At 41.2% G+C, this 18,188-nt stretch overlaps 1 protein-coding gene across 1 annotated transcript in view; it reads right to left on the bottom strand.

The window, feature by feature from the left end:
* LOC311223470 (uncharacterized protein) overlaps positions 1-9,855 on the bottom strand; it is a gene marked incomplete at both ends in the record, with an annotated part of 55,916 nt that extends 46,061 nt beyond the window's left edge. The window contains 4 exons of the mRNA XM_084308256.1: positions 2,236-2,302; positions 2,397-2,454; positions 4,524-4,603; positions 9,718-9,855. Of these exons, the coding sequence (XP_084164382.1) occupies positions 2,236-2,302; positions 2,397-2,454; positions 4,524-4,603; positions 9,718-9,855 (343 nt within the window). The remainder of the gene's footprint in view (positions 1-2,235; positions 2,303-2,396; positions 2,455-4,523; positions 4,604-9,717) is intronic.
* Positions 9,856-18,188: the final 8,333 nt, after the last annotated feature.

Raw genomic sequence — 18,188 nt, 5'->3', positions numbered from 1 at the left:
AAATCAAAACATTCCCTGAGAGCAACTATCTATAGTTCCTCAATTCTGTATTTGTCTATAAGTCCTTTTTGTATAAATTATTTTACGTTTGCCCCCCCCCCCCCCAGCTGCTTCACACCTGCTCAGGAACATCTCATGATGGATGTTTGGCGGGCCACAAATTATTTCCACTTTTTCAATTAATCCTCCCTTGCCTGCACAGAAACGTCCCTATCTGTCATCATCGATCATAATCAGTTTAATAGTGTCTCCCGTTGACCCTGTCGTCTGGCTGGCCTGCTGCAGAAGCTTTTGTGGTTTTTTATCCCATTAATTTAACAAATTTCAATTGTGTACATTTCTGACAGTTTCCATTTTCCCTGCTGACTTTTTTTTTCTTTTTTTTAATCAGGTGTCAAGTGCGTCAGATGCAGAAGTGTAGGATGGAATAAATGCAAGGCTAACAGCACTCACTCACTCACTCACTCACTCAAACAAGCACGGACGTATTCATCGAACATGAGCGAGAGGAATAAAGAAAAGAGTAATGGAATCAAAAGGAAAGTGACGTATAATTATGTGGAACAGTGTTGCTGCCAAGGCAAACACATCTGAGTTATGGAGGTTTTGAACGACGCTCAGGCAGATTAATCACGGCTGAATTAACGGTGCCACATGCCAGCGATCAATCAAGTCACGGAATTACCCGCTGTGACACAAATGTATTCTCATATTTAGCCCCTTCTGTACGTATTAATTCTCCTGGTCAAAGCACCTCCACCTCCAAATAACAACTAGACGCGTGCTGTCGGTGACTGACAGCGGGTTTATCCCCCAAATGGCCCGGATTCTCAGTCCACCTCTTGACCACACCCCCTAATCCCAGCTGTTGAGTGATGCTTTTAGTTGGGCAATATGGCTCAAAACTTCACTGGCCTCCTTGATATTGTAAGGCTAACATATCCACAAGTAACTAATTGCTTCCTGTTAACCGGGGGCGACAGTGGCTCGGGAGGTATAGAGCATAGTTGTATGGGTTATATGCAGGTGTATAAATCGGTATATAGAAGGATTATATGGAGGTCAGGTGGATATGAGTGTGTGTATATAAATATAAAAATATAATATATATAAATATAATATGTGTATAATATATTAATGGTGTATTGTACTTGTGCTGTATGATGACAATACATTTGAATCTAATCTTATTTTGAGATCAGTCGCAAACCGCTTCAGCGCTACCTGTTGAATACAGGGGTCAGCATGGAGCAGATGCAATGCTGAGCCTCTCCCTGCTTTGCTGCACGGCCCTCGCCATTTTGCACACGGCCCTCACTTTATAAGGAGCTGGCGGGGCGTGTCTGCAAATTCAGGTGTTAGAACTTTTGAACAAGATATTATAAGGAGCTCATGTTACGCTCTGCATCTTCTGGCCGCCTCAGACCTACTCCTATCCAAGCTCCGGGAGGGTCATCAAAGAGAAGTCGCCTATTCTCAGTCCTTGCCCCACAATGGTGGAATGAACTACCCACCCCAGTTAGGACAGCCGAAACCCGTCCAATATGTCGCCGTCGACTAAAGACGCACTTCTTCAACCATTATCTGAATTAAAAAGAAAAAAGAAAAAAATATCTAACCCTAACTAACCTTACTGTCATGCACTTTGATGAACATTGTTACTCAGCTGATAGAGTTGTGCCCTTCCTGATGACTTGTCGTACAGAACGTGTAAGTCGCTTTGGATAAAAGTGTCAGCTAAATGACTAAATGTAAATGTAAACTAAGGAAGCATATGTCAGCTAGATGTTTAACTTTCCTTTCCATTTCAGATGAGCAGTGTTAGGGTGAGGTGTTTTTCTAGCTTTTCTAGTTTTCTGGCTGTAACAAGCAGGGTACCAAGTGTTCCCCAGATAACAATCCTAATGGAGTACTTAAATCCCTGGGTCACTTAACCTGGTCTGTCCATTAGTTGGGAACTTGCAGACCGTTTAACCTTTCTGTGAGAGAAAGCTGTTCACTATTTAACATCACATACAAAGTATAGAGAAATAAACTAGATGCATGAAAAAGGCATGAAACACTATATGAATGATTACGGATATAATATAGAACACATATAATTATGATATTTGTCACCTGTAGAATTCACCTACTAACACCTACTATTTTAAATAGAATGGGGGGGGGGGGGGGGGGGTCAGCACAACTGGGTCTTAACAACCTAGGGTTGACACCATCCTCGCGGTGTGTCACTTGTCTTGGTCCACGACCACAGGTTGACACCACCCTCTGGGTGTATCAGCCTCTGGTTGATGCCACCCTGCCGTATACAAGCAAAATTAGCGTTGATAATCTTATCTCACAAAGCCATTATCAATCTCTCATGCTGTCAGTCGATAATGCGAAGTGCCAACCGGTGAATCCTCCTCCTGCGCCTCAAACACTTCACACACACGGAAGCTCTGAGGTCTACTGAAAAAGGAAGCAAAACGGCACACTTAATCACAAAAAAACACACCGAATACATTGGTTTTCCAAAGCAAGCTGCTTGATTATGTCTTCATTTTTTAAGCATGGTTGACTTTTAAATGAGAGGAGGGAATTTGAAGTACAACGGGGAGCCGGAGCTTGTCATGGTTGCTTGCACACACACATATATTCGCACCGGCTGCGGTTAACGTGGCAAATGGCTTTTGATGCACAGTTTGATTTACATAACTTGGGAGGAGGGCCGCGGCGAAGGAATCCCTCAGCACCAAAGGACACGGGAAAGTGTTGCGGCGGATTAATGACTGACTCCTCTCCTCGGCGAGGAATCAAACGGAAATTTGAAGCAGGACACGCGGGGTGGGGGACGAGATCTGACAGACTTCAGCATCACACGAGGAATAGTATTCCATTAGCCTACGTGGATATTCAAGGCTATGACCTTCTTTTTCCTCCTCTCAACTACAGACTCGGCAACGTTCAAACACGCGTGCGTACGAGGCATTTTTACGCAGGCAGGCAGGCATGCTTGTACACTGCTCAGAATACTTGATTGTACAGTACATACGGCTTGATTTAGACCACACGTAAAAAAAACATTGGACATTGGAGGTGGTTGGGTGGTTGGGGGGGGGTTGGGTAGGAGGGGTGGGGGGGGGGGACACTGTACATCTGTACAATCAAAACTGTACATTGGTATAATCACAAAACCATACTTGGTAATTTACTGTACATTGGAGGGGGTTGGGTTAGGACATTTACAGGGTCCAGTTTCGAATTGCAGTCTCCCTTAGGTGTTCTTTGAGAGTGGTTTTGAAAGTGGGTAGTGATTCACATTCCTTTACAGCTTTGGGTAGGGTGTTCCACATTGATGTGGCATAATTGCGAATCTGGGTTTAACATGATTTGTGGAGCTCCCTCTGGTGTTGTGATCGTGGTATTCACTGACCTTTGGGAAGTATTTTGACATGTACATGGGTACCTTGGTCGCGTAGTGTATCTTGTAGACCAGGCCCATTGCAAGTTGCTGTACTCTGTCGTCTACTCTAAGCCACCCTAGGTTGTCAAAGTGGGCAGGGGTGAGGTGGGTTCTAGGATTAAGGTCAAGCAGTAGTCTGACCAGTTTGTTTTGAGATGTTTGTAATTTTGTTTTTAGCGCATTTGAGGTGCTTTGGTACCATGAGGTGCAAGCATAGTCGTAGTACCCTTGAATGAGTGCTCCTGCCAGAGTTTTCAGGGTATTCTTGTTTACCAGAGAGGAGATCCGGTACAAGAATAGAGTTTGTTGGTTGACTTTTTTTTATTACATTGGATGCCATTTTGTCACAGGAAAGATTAGCCTCTAGGATGGAACCCAGGTAGGTAATTTCATCTTTCCTTGTGACAATATTGTCACCCACTGTAACTGAGAAGCCGTCGGTCTTGCTGAGTTTGTTATTTGAACCGAAGAGAATGGACTCTGTTTTGCCCATGTGTAATGATAGTTTGTTATCAGCGAGCCATATGCAGATTTTGCCTAGTTCCGAGCTGAGGGGTGTTTCAACCTGTAACTTGTCCTCCTGCATTCCTGTGTGTTAGTTGGTTGGATCCACACATCAAACCTAGAGCCTCACGGCCCTCAGAGTAAAAACTCCTCCCACTCACCTGAAGGTTGAAGTTTGGCAACAGAGAACGGAAGAACAGCGATAAAGTGCTCTCATTGGAGGCTCCGACACTTGGCCTGTTGACCCAACACACACACACACACACACACACACACACACACACACACACACACACACACACACACACACACACACACACACACACACACACACACACACACACACACACACACACACACACACACACACACACACACACACACACACACACACACACACACACACACACACACACACACACACACACAGTAAGACAGATTTAGGTGTCACATGGCAAAAACAGTAATATTGTTGAGTATAAACTAAATAAATAAATCTATCATTTTCCGAGCACATCCTGTTTTCATACAGTACATTGTTATGCGTCCAGATCTGCAGGTTATTCTTTACCTTTCAGGTCGAACATAAGAGGTCACCGAGTCCAGCGGTGGAAGAGGGTCAAAGCCCATCACTGGCTGAGTGGTCACCTCCTGAGAGGAAACACAAATCACAAGCTAATCATCACCTCCTGAGAGGAAACACACATCAACAAGCTAATCATCACCTCCTGAGAACAAACATCAACAAGCTAATCATCACCTCCTGAGAGGAAACACACATCACAAGCGAATCATCACCTCCTGAGAGGAAACACAAATCACAAGCTAATCATCACCTCCTGAGAGGAAACACACATCACAAGCTAATCATCACCTCCTGAGAGGAAACACACATCACAAGCTAATCATCACCTCCTGAGAGGAAACACACACCACAAGCTAATCATCACCTCCTGAGAGGAAACGCACATCACAAGCTAATCATCACCTCCTGAGAGGAAACACACATCACAAGCTAATCATCACCTCCTGAGAGGAAACACACATCACAAGCTAATCATCACCTCCTGAGAGGAAACACACATCACAAGCTAATCATCACCTCCTGAGAGGAAACACAAATCACAAGCTAATCATCACCTCCTGAGAGGAAACTCACATCACAAGCTAATCATCACCTCCTGAGAGGAAACACACACCACAAGCTAATCATCACCTCCTGAGAGGAAACGCACATCACAAACTAATCATCACCTCCTGAGAGGAAACACAAATCACAAGCTAAGCATCACCTCCTGAGAGGAAACACACATCACAAGCTAATCATCACCTCCTGAGAACAAACATCAACAAGCTAATCATCACCTCCTGAGAGGAAACACAAATCACAAGCTAAGCATCACCTCCTGAGAGGAAACACACATCACAAGCTAATCATCACCTCCTGAGAACAAACATCAACAAGCTAATCATCACCTCCTGAGAACAAACATCAACAAGCTAATCATCACCTCCTGAGAACAAACATCAACAAGCTAATCATCACCTCCTGAGAACAAACATCAACAAGCTAATCATCACCTCCTGAGAACAAACAACAAGCTAATCATCACCTCCTGAGAACAAACAACAACAAGCTAATCATCACCTCCTGAGAACAAACATCAACAAGCTAATCATCACCTCGTGAGAACACAAATCACAAGCTAATCATCACCTCCTGAGAGGAAACACACATCACAAGCTAATCATCCTGAGAGGAAACACACATCAACAAGCTAATCATCACCTCCTGAGAGGAAACACACATCACAAGCTAATCATCACCTCCTGAGAGGAAACACACATCATAGGGCTGGGCGATATAACGATAACGATAAATATCGCGATATATTTTAATAATCGATATCGAAAATCGAAATTTAATTTAATTATTTTTTTATTTTTTTTTACCTGCAACAGGGCAGTTTTAAAACCAGAGACAGTGGACAGACTTTTCTTTCTTGCCTGCAACTTAAAGTAATGGCTTTGCTTGTCCAAATGACAATACTGACCAAATTGAGATTTATTTTTCTCTTGTCCATTTATTTTGTTTGCTTTCTAATTTAAAATACAGTTTGAAACTAGGGCTGGGCGATATGACGATATTATATAAATATCGGGTACAGTTCATTAATTCAATTCACTTTTTAAACGTATCGTGGATATCGTGATGTTTTGCCCAAGAGGCTTGTGTCGCGTCAATCTGGTCCACACGTTGACACTTTTGAACAGCGCCGCCCCACACACACACTACTGCATCAAAAGTTACTACTTATGATAACAAAGGCATTCGTTTTGTGGCATTAACGTTATATAGTTAGACTTTCAATAACATCAGCGTATTTACATAGCAACGTCCGAGGTCGACCTAGATATAGCAAGCATTAGTCGTTCATATCTCAGCCCATGCTGACTCAGTTGTGCCCATTCTGCGGTCTGTTAATAAAGTTTTCAATCAGACAGATGTATGGAAAGGCTTTTATTATAACATCCGTTGCAGTAAAATCATTATGCCTCCAGTCGTTTAGTCATTCTGCGGAGCTAAAAGCTAAACGTCGGCCGCGGCGAGCTACCGCTGCCATGGTTGTTGTCATTGAGCTCTCCAATGGCGGAAGTAAAAAATGAATACGCGCTTGCCGATTGGTGCCAAGAACAGCAGGGCGGGTGCAAGCGGTGTGACGTAATTGGCAGACGCGACTGTCAATCAAAATGATTCTGTTTGCAGTCTGAATGAAAACGTTATTAACAGATTGCAGCATGGGTACAATACAGTACAGCTCAATACAACAACAGTCAACAGTGGACTGGAGGATGCAGACCAGAGAAAGACTTTCGTCTTGTTTACATCAGGGTCCCCCATTTTCAATTCATCATATTTCATATCTAAATCATATAATATCTCATTGCTAAATATAATATGCAATATATAATCTAATAATCCAATAATCTAAATCTAATATATAATATAAAAATGCTAAATGCATGGGTATTTTATTTTGTCTTTAATGTTAGCTTGCAAACTCAAATACTGTCTTGGTAAGCCTCATAATGAATTGTTTGGGGGAAAAAAGAAAAACATCGTGATGCGTATCGTGTATCGCCGAAAGGTCAGAAAATATCGTGATATCATATTTAGGCCATATCGCCCAGCCCTATTTGAAACCGTCTGTACACAGTAGGCTATGTGTGCTAGCAGAACTAGACTCCAGTCACGAGTCACGGTGCACATGTGCGGTGGTTTGTCTACCAAAAAAGCGCCAAAAGATCGAAAATAAACTAGCAGATCCAGAACTGTTCAACTCCCCTGGAGCCACAGCCAGCAGAGAAGCCGGTTTACTTTCGCTTTTAAACCAGCTGCAGCCTGAGAACTGGAGTGTGAGGGGATGTAACACTAAAGATGGCGGCAATGACAAAGAATTGCTGCAAAATAAACATACATCTGTTGTTATAAAAAAAAAAAAAAACACACATTTTTTTTTAATACTTATAACAATTTAGATAATTATCGATATCGAGAAATATGATAACATTATCATATCGTTATCGCGATATAATTTTTTTCCATATCGCCCAGCCCTAACACATCAACAAGCTAATCATCACCTCCTGAGAGGAAACACACATCACAAGCTAATCATCACCTCCTGATAAACATCACAAGCTAATCATCACCTCCTGAAAAACACACATTGATTGATTGATTGAATTGATTGAAAACTTTATTAACAGATTGCAGAATGGGTACAATACAGTACGGCTCAATACACACAATTGTTAAGGGGATGCAGACCAGAGAAAGACTTTCGTCTTGTTTACATCAGGGTCCCCCATTTTCAATTCATCATAACATATGACATACTACATGACATACAGATAGACAGTACTGTTACATCTAGACATTTATGACATACCAGATTTACAAATATATAGCACTGTTTGTGATACAAAAATAGTCTAAAAAGAGAGTATATACATTTGAGTGGGAAGAAACTGTACATTGGAGGATTGATTGATTGAATTGATTGAAAACTTTATTAACAGATTGCAGAATGGGTACAATACAGTACAGCTCAATACACACAATTGTTAAGGGGATGCAGACCAGAGAAAGACTTTCGTCTTGTTTCCACCAGGGTCCCCCATTTTCAATTCATCAGGACATATATGACATACATGACATACAGATAGTCAGTACTGCTACATCTATACATTTATGACATACCAGATTTGCAAATACAGTACTGTTTGTGATACAGAAGGAGTCAAGAAAAGGGAGTATATACATTTGACGTAGAAACTGTACATTGGAGGAGGTTGGGTGGGGGGGGTTGGGTACACTGGGATATTGACAACCATACTGGGTAATTTACATTGGAGGTGGTTGGGGGGGGGGGGGGGGGCACACTGTATAAGCAAGCAAAACTGTACATTGAGGGGGGGGAGACTCTGTACAAACAAACAAAATTGTACATTGGACTATTGACAAAACCATACTAGGTAAATGACTGTACATTGGAGGGGGTTGGGTTAGGATATTTACAGGGGCCAGTGTTGAATTGCAGTCTTCCGTAGGTGTCTCTTGAGAGAGGTTTTAAAAGTGGGTAGTGATCCACATTCCTTTACAGCTTTGGGTAGGGCGTTCCACATTGATGTGGCATAATTGCGAAACGTGTTTAGTCCCTTATTTGAGCCGAATCTGGGTTTAACATGATTTGTGGAGCTCCCTCTGGTGTTGTGATCGTGGTATTCACTGACCTTTGGGAAGTATTTTGCCACATCACAAGCTAATCATCACCTCCTGAAAAACACACATCACAAGCTAGTCATCACCTCCTGAGAGGAAACACAAATCACAAGCTAATCATCACTGATGTAATTTCTTACATATCAAACCATAAATAATAATGTTATTTGGCGATTTTCACATTCATGCAATTGAGCTCTGCCACTCTTTCAGCTAACTGTGAGCAGCAGTATGTTAGTAACACTCAGGCCTTGTCCAGACTAAAACGATTTTGATGTTTTTCGTTTCGTTTTCATTTAAAAAAAGGTTTCCGTAAAAACGAAACAGTCTCAAGATAATAAGTGTGTGCCACAAATTTACAAAATAAATGTCTTTCCTGTTTTTAGACGTCGCTTTTATTTTGAAATAAACCCGACCGGAAGTGTTATAGTGTCTGTTGCTAGCAGCTTAACTTGTGTCGGCCGGTTCTGTGCTTTTCGAGCTAACGTAACATTATTTCTCTGATTTCTTTATAACATTATAACTCTGATTTCTTGGCAGAAATGATGCCTAAATATGACTGCGTCTTAATCCTGGGTGACATGAACATACACGTGTGCTGTCCTTCTAAGCCGTTGGATAGAGACTTTTTAAATCTTATTGACTCATTCGATCTTGTGCAGTCTGTGTCTGGTCCCATACAAGAACACGGGCACACACTTGATCTTGTCCTATCATATGGTCTACCCGTTTCTAATATTGAAGTCTGTGATGCTTTTTTCTCTGACCACATGCCTGTTTTATTTGATGTAGCTCTCCCATGCTGTATTGACAAACCATCTGCACCGGCCCGCCGATGCCGTATGTTTAACCCTTCCACTGCTGTACTTTTCTCGTCCGCTTTTACTAGCGCTACTGTAACTAGCTCAGCTATCCCCGTGTGTGTTAACACGGAGGTATTAACCAGGTTTGACTCCACCTGTCTGGAGATCCTTGATACCGTCGCTCCATTAAAAACCAGGCGCTCCAAACCTAAACCTGAGCCCTGGTTGAACGACAGCACTCGTGAAGCCAGACGAGAGTGCAGGAGGGCTGAACGACAGTGGAAAAAGGACAAGCTGCAGGTGTCTTTCGACATTCTGAGGGACAGCTGGTGTAGATATCAGCAAACTGTTAAGGCTGAAAAAACAAAGCATTTTTCTGATATCATTTTAAACAACTGCCACAAGCCGTGTGTTCTTTTTAAAACGATTAATCATATTCTTGATGTCCCCCAGCCTGTTTGTCTTGAAGCTTCCACTGAAACATGTGAGCTTTTTATTCAGTTTTTTATTGACAAAGTTGCCAACATTAGAGCTAGCACGTCCACCCCTACATGTGACCATTCTACTACTACTGTCACCTGCCCTGCCACCTTTAGCCAGTTTGAGCCTGTGTCCCTTGCTCAGCTAGAGGAAATTATTACCCATATGAAGCCCTCAGGCTCCCCCCTAGACGTCCTCCCCCCATACCTTATCAAAGAGGTCAGCAGGGTCATAGGACCAAATGTCCTAACAATTATGAACAACAGCCTTGCAGGTGATATACCTGTACATTTTAAACATGCTGTGGTGCAACCGCTTATTAAAAAGCCTAGCCTGGACGCCTCTGTCCTCTCTAATTTCAGGCATATCTCCAAGCTCCCGTTTTTATCCAAAATTCTGGAAAAAATTGTACTTTACAATTAATGTCTTTCCTTGACACACATGGCATTCTGGAGGTCTTCCAATCTGGTTTTAGAGCACTGCACAGTACAGAGACTGCACTTTTAAGAGTTTTTAATGATATCCTTCTCGCCACTGACTCTGGTGACTCCCTTATCCTCGTACTTTTAGATCTCACTGCTGCCTTCGACACAGTGGATCACAGTATTCTGCTCTCCCGTTTGGAGCACTTGGTTGGCATTAAAGGCCAAGCCCTGGAGTTTTTTAGATCATATTTGTTTTTAGACGTTTTTGTGTTAGCCTGGGCGACGCTGTATCCTCCACAGCACCTCTCCCCTGCAGGGTTCCCCAAGGCTCAATTCTCGGGCCAATTCTATTTGTGTTGTACCTGCTCCCCTTAGGGCCTATACTTCGAAAGCATGGCGTCTCCTTTCACTGCTACGCAGATGACAGCCAGATTTACATGCCATTAAAAAGAAACACTATCAACCCGGTAAAACCACTATTAGCATGCCTTGACGATGTTAAGGCATGGCTGGCATCAAACTGTCTTTGTCTCAATGACAGTAAAACAGAGGTCATGGTGTTTGGTCCCAGCAATGGTCATGTGCCTCCTCCTGGTGACAAATAAACTCCTTTCTCAAAGATAATAACATCATGGAGGAATTACAATCAGGTTTCAGAACAAATCACAGCACTGAAACTGCCCTTACCAAAATAGTTAGCGACCTCAGGCTAAACTCCGATGCTGGCAAAGTCTCAATTCTTGTCCTATTGGACCTTAGTGCAGCGTTCGATACGATTGACCGTAATATCTTGATCAGTCGTCTTGAAAGACTGGTTGGCTTTTCCGATCATGTACTAAATTGGCTCATAACATACATTAAGGGGAGAAGGTTCTATGTTAAGCTTGGAGACAATGTATCCGAGGAACATGACAGCAGCTTTGGAGTTGCACAAGGAAGCTGCCTTGGTCCATTACTTTTCTCACTATATATGCTGCCCCTCGGGGACATCATTCGAGACACAATGTATGCTTCCATAGTTATGCTGATGATACACAACTATATATCTCCGCAGAACCAAATAACACTACAGCCATACAGTCCATTACACATTGTCTGTTAGCAATAAACAAGTGGATGAACAATAACTTCCTAAAATTAAACGAAAGCAAGACCGAAATCCTATTGATCGGCCCAAAAGCGAAAAGGGAAGTGCTGTGTGAAAACCTGGGGAGTCTGTCATCCTATGTAAAGACTGAGGTTACAAGCCTAGGTGTCATCTTGGACTCAGACCTGACCTTTAAGTCTCATATAAATAAGGCCATGAAAACGTCATTCTTCCACCTAAGAAACATAGCGAAAGTAAGACCTTTCGTAAATAAAAAGGATGCAGAGAAACTTATTCATGCTTTTGTATCAAGTCGGCTTGACTATTGTAATGCACTGTTCACTGGTCTTCCCAAAGCAACCATTGGGAAGCTTCAGCTTATCCAAAACTCTGCAGCTCGATTACTAACTCATACAAGGAGAAGAGAACATATCACTCCAGTCCTGGCCACTCTGCACTGGCTTCCAATAACTCATAGAATTGATTTTAAGGTCCTTTTCCTAACATATAAAGCTCTTAATGAGCAAGGCCCAAAATACATAGCAAATTCCCTAGTTAGTTATCTGCCCTCAAGAACGCTACGGTCATCCACTACAGGTTTACTAGACACACCCAGAAACCAAAAGAGGATAGGAAGTATGGCATTTGCCAACTATGCCCCAAAACTATGGAACACACTACCAACACACATCAGAAACGCCAGCTCCATACACATTTTTAAAGGAAAATTAAAAACGTACCTATACAGTCTAGCTTACAAATAGTTATGGCTTGGAAAAACCTGATGGATCCATGAGGCTAGGATAAGCCTTGTGGACCCAACTTTTTAGATGAAGGAACGGGTACATACGCACACAATACACGACCACTGATGGATCCGTAAGGCTTGGAAAAGTCTTGTGGACCCAACTCTTTAGATGAGGGAACGGGTACATACGCACACAATACGCGGCCACTGATGGGTCCATGGGGCTTGGATAAGTCCTGTGGACCCAACTCTGGCCACTGACCACATGAGGGAACGGGTACATACGCACACAATACACGGCCACTGATGGATCCATGGGACTTGGAAAAGCACTGTGGACCCAACTATGACCACTGATAAAAACGTAACTACACTAGCGTTATAAGAGCTAAACATTGCTACCTACCATACAAGTGCATTGGTTTAGTGCACTTCCGGTTGCTACTGAGCGGACATGTTTGTGCGGACCTGTTCTCCCAAACTGGTAAGCAAATGACTGTTTTTACGTTATTTTCATTTTTACGTTACTATTATTATTATTATTATTATTATTATTATTATTATTATTATTATTATTATTATTATTATTATTATTATTATTATTATTATTATTATTATTATTATTATTATTATTATTATTATTATTATTATTATTATTATTATTATTATTATTATTATTATTATTATTATTATTATTATTATTATTATTATTATTATTATTATTATTATTATTATTATTATTATTATTATTATTATTATTATTATTATTATTATTATTATTATTATTATTATTATTATTATTATTATTATTTTTATTTTTATTTTATTTTTTAAACGTTGATCTTAACTGATCACTGTGACTTTATTGCTTTTATCGTTATATATGCCTATATTTGTGTACAGCACTTTGAGCTACATGACATGTATGAAAGGTGCTTTATAAATACTTACTTACTTACTTACTTACTTACTTACTTACTTACTTACTTACTTACTTACTTACTTACTTACTTACTTACTTACTTACTTACTTACTTACTTACTTACTTACTTACTTACTTACTTACTTACTTACTTACTTACTTACTTGTCAGAGACCAGCAGGGCTGAGTCGTCTGCGAACAAGAACAAGTTGCAGTCACAAGCTGACGACATGTCATTTGCATAAATTAGGAACAGTAGCGGTCCTAGTATGCTTCCTTGTGGAACACCACAGCTCACTGTGAGGGGAGGGGATAGGGTACCGTTTACCTCCACCATCTGTTCCCTCCCCTCAAGGTAGGATTGCATCCAGCTCACTGATAGACTATCAAAACCAATTGCTTTTAGCTTGTCAATCAGGTTTTTTGTAGGTCCAGCATGACCATGCCGCAGTATTTGCCTGCGTCCACCTCTTGTTTGATGTGGTCGTTCAAATAGAGAAGGCATGTGTCAGTGGAGTGGGATGTTCTGAAGCCAGATTGGAATCCGCTAGGTACTTTTCAACCTGTTCGTAGACCATTTTTTCCATGACTTTCGAGATGGAGGTAAGAATAGAAACAGAGCAGTAGTTGCCTGGGTCTAATTTACTGCCCTTTTTGTGCAGAGGGGTCACTCTCGCAATTTTGAAGTCCTTGGGGACGTGTCCCTGTTTTATGGAGAGGTTTATTATGTGTGTGATGACTGGGGTGATGGCGGCTGCTGAGTCTCTGAGGAATTTGGAGGGGATGTTGTCATGGCCAGTGGCCTGAGAGCGCTCAGTTTTTTGAGTACCTCATCTGTTGTTACCATTTCCAGTTTGAAGTCGTCTTTGCGGACCCCTAGGTTTTTGTAGTAAGCTACTATGTGTTCTACCCCATAATGCCCTGAGTGGGAGGGTAGTTTGTTTACCAGTGTTGTGGCTATGTTTGTGAAGAAAATGTTTAAGTAATTGGCTACATCCAGCTTGTCTGTGATGAGCGTGTTGTCCGTCTTTATAAACACACACACACATATATAAACACACACAAACAGGCACACACACACACCAAAACCGGTTCATCAATAAAACATTTCTGCGGCATTTGAGAAAAATAACCGAAGATTGGTCACGATTTTCTTTCCACGGGAGAGAGATTGAGTCTTTCAGGGTTAGACTAACATTACAGCCATTATCACCAGCCAGTCTTACAGAGGGCCCCTTCAAAACACCACTCTGAGGATCAATAAAGAGTGCTTGTGTATATTCTCTCTCCCAGGCTCAGGCTGCCGACCGCTCCCATCAGTTACCAGCACGGCATTAGCAGTGAGACAAGGGGCTATGTGTTTTGTGCCTCAGCCATTTCAAGCACGTGGGGGATTTATTTGTGTTGGTCGCCATTAATATTAACTGTAGTAATGAGGTGTTATTACACTGCATGCTTACAGCAATAACGATGCAGATCACACGCTGATAAAGAGCCCGCTCGCTTCCCTGGAAGCTTTATATTGAGCTTCATGGCTCTCTCTCTCTCTCTCTCTCTCTCTCTCTCTCTCTCTCTCTCTCTCTCTCTCTCTCTCTCTCTCTCTCTCTCTCTCTCTTCTCTCTCTCTCTCTCTCTCTCTCTCTCTCTCTCTCTCTCTCTCTCTCTCTCTCTCTCTCTCTCTCTCTCTCTCTCTCTCTCTCTCTCTCTCTCTCTCTCTCTCTCTCTCTCTCTCTCTCTCTCTCTCTCTCTCTCTCTCTCTATTTAGTTAAAGGGGAACAACCCGTTAAGGAATTTGCATTTGTGTTATTCCTCCAGAGACGGTCCAAAAATATTAGTGACTGCAGTCGACTCTCTCCCGAATCTGAAAACTAGAATGCTTAAAATCAAACTTGTGATGTCATTGGGTACAAAGTCTGGAGCTGCTCCATAGACATTGAATTGGGAAATATAAGACAAGATAAGATATTCCTTTATTGATCCCCTTGGAAAAATTCGGCCGGCATAGCAGCATGGGGGAGGGGATGGTACAGGTATGGGCAGGGTCATATAAAATTACCCTTGGTAATATAGAATTATAAATTAGATATGAATAAGAAAATATGAGAAAAATAAACGGTGTGAACAATATAATTAGGATGGTATATAGATGACACTGAGAGACACCCAGGAGAATGTTGTGAGTATATGATGTTATAGAATAGATGACACTGAGAGACACCCAGGAGAATGTTCTGAGTATGTGATGTTATAGATGACACTGAGAGACACACAGGAGAATGTTCTGAGTATATGATGTTATAGATGACATTGAGAGACACCCAGGAGAATGTTCTGAGTATGATGTTATAGATGACACTGAGAGACACCCAAGAGAATGTTCTGAGTATCCAGGTACATGTTCTGTTTCAGAATTGTGAACAGTACTATATAATGAAGATCGTTTGGGTATAAAAAAAAGAAAACCAACTTTCTTTTGGTCAGTGGAGCGGCTCTAGACCTGATGACATCACAAGTGTGAGTATGGATTCTCTTTAGGTTTCTGGCTTTAGGAGAGAGTAGCTCATGTTCACAGATATTGATTCTGAACTTTCCCGGGCCATGGAAATAACATATTGGAATTTTTGGTTTGTATGTTTGTTCCTCTAACATTTATCTGGTACCTCTGGGCATCTGTAGATTCCACCAAATTGTGACTCATTTGGAAAACAGAAATATCTGCCCCCGTGGAACACAAGCAGACTGGGACGTGCAGCTCTGCATCATCGCCTTATCCACTTGGGAACGTACTCATCATGAAGACCACGTCAATACAGTATACTCATCATGATTACCACGTCAATGCAGTACTGTGAATATACTCATCATGATTACTACATCAATACAGTACTGTGAATATACTCATCATGATTACTACATCAATACAGTACTGTGAATACTCATCATGAAGACCACGTCAATACAGTACTGTGAATATACTGTAATCATCATGAATACAACATCAATACAGTACTGTGAATATACTGTACTCATCATGAATACCATGTCAATATAGTACTGTGTATATAATGTACTCATCATGAAGACCACATCAATATTCTACTGTGAATATACTGTACTCATCATAAACACCATGTCAATATACTACTGTGAATATACTGTACCCATCATAAACACCATGTCAATATACTACTGTGAATATACTGTACCCATCATAAACACCATGTCAATATAGTACTGTGAATATACTGTACTCATCATGAATACCACACCAATACAGTACTGTGAAGATACTCATCATGAATACTACATCAATACAGTACTGTGAATGTACTCATCATGAATACCACATCAATACAGTAGTGTGAATATACTGTACTCATCATCATGAATACCATGTCAATATAGTACTGTGCATATACTGTACTCATAACGAATACCACATCAATACAGTACTGTGAATATACTCATGAATACAACATCAATACAGTACTGTGAATATACTCATCATGAATACAACATTGAATACAGTATAAATGCTGTCTGGTAATTTTACTGTGGTTAACATTTCACATAGTACACAACAAATGAGAACATTCATTCTCTCTCTCTCTCTCTCTCGCTCTATCTCTCTTTCCTGCACGCACAAACACACACACACACGCACACACACACAATTGAAAAGCGTGAACTTAAATTCCTGGAGAATCGATGCCTGTGAAGCGCTGTCTAAATTGAGTAAAGGCCTGTGTAGTTGCTGCTGGGCACGGCTGCCAGCTGAGCTCCATGTCCTTGAATCAGCCACAGGGTCGCCAGTCTGGTATCACCTCTCCTCAGCACCCATGTATCTTCTCTCAGATAATACAGTCTGGTATCTCCTCTCAGATAATACAGTCTGGTATCTCCTCTCAGATAATACAGTCTGGTATCTCCTCTCAGATAATACAGTCTGATATCTCCTCTCAGATAAGACAGTCTGGTATCTCCTCTCAGATAATACTGTCTGGTATCTCCTCTCAGATAATACAGTCTGATATCTCCTCTCAGATAATACAGTCTGATATCTCCTCTCAGATAATACAGTCTGGTATCTCCTCTCAGATAATACAGTCTGGTATCTCCTCTCAGATAATACAGTCTGATATCTCCTCTCAGATAACACAGTCTGATATCTCCTCTCAGATAATACTGTCTGGTATCTCCTCTCAGATAATACAGTCTGATATCTCCTCTCAGATAATACAGTCTGGTATCTCCTCTCAGATAATACAGTCTGATATCTCCTTTCAGGTAATATACAGTCTGGTATCTCTTCTCAGATAATACAGTCTGATATCTCCTCTCAGATAACACAGTCTGATATCTCCTCTCAGATAATACAGTCTGATATCTCCTCTCAGATAATACAGTCTGATATCTCCTCTCAGATAATACAGTCTGGTATCTCCTCTCAGATAATACAGTCTGGTATCGCCTCTCAGATAATACAGTCTGATATCTCCTCTCAGGTAATATACAGTCTGGTATCTCTTCTCAGGTCTTACAACCACTACATTTATTTCTTAACTATATACCTTATAATGTCATCCCCATGTCACAGTATGTATCTCCCCTTATAGCTCTCCTATCTATCCAGTCCCTGGACTACTGGTATTTCCTGGTATCTCGCCACAGGGGAGGGAACCCTCTGAACATCAGTGTGTCTGCTGAGTAGTGCTCCAGCTCTTTTAAGCAACATATCCTTGTATTTTAAAGGTGCTATAGTCAAAGTCAAAGTCAGCTTTATTGTCGCTTCTCATAATGTGCAAGACATACAGAGAAATTAAATTGCGTTTCCCCCTTCCCACGGTGTATATAAAAAAATATCTAATATGAACATAAAGTAACATATAGAACACTATAAACATATTACGAAACATATGGGACACAATGTACATACACTATACAGGATATACAGTATAAACAGTGGCTAAAAAATGTATGTATGA

This window comes from Notolepis coatsorum (assembly GCF_963971535.1).
Source record: "Notolepis coatsorum genome assembly, chromosome: 2".
NCBI classification, from domain to species: Eukaryota; Metazoa; Chordata; class Actinopteri; order Aulopiformes; family Paralepididae; genus Notolepis; species Notolepis coatsorum.
This window is presented reverse-complemented; position numbering and strand designations above follow the sequence as displayed.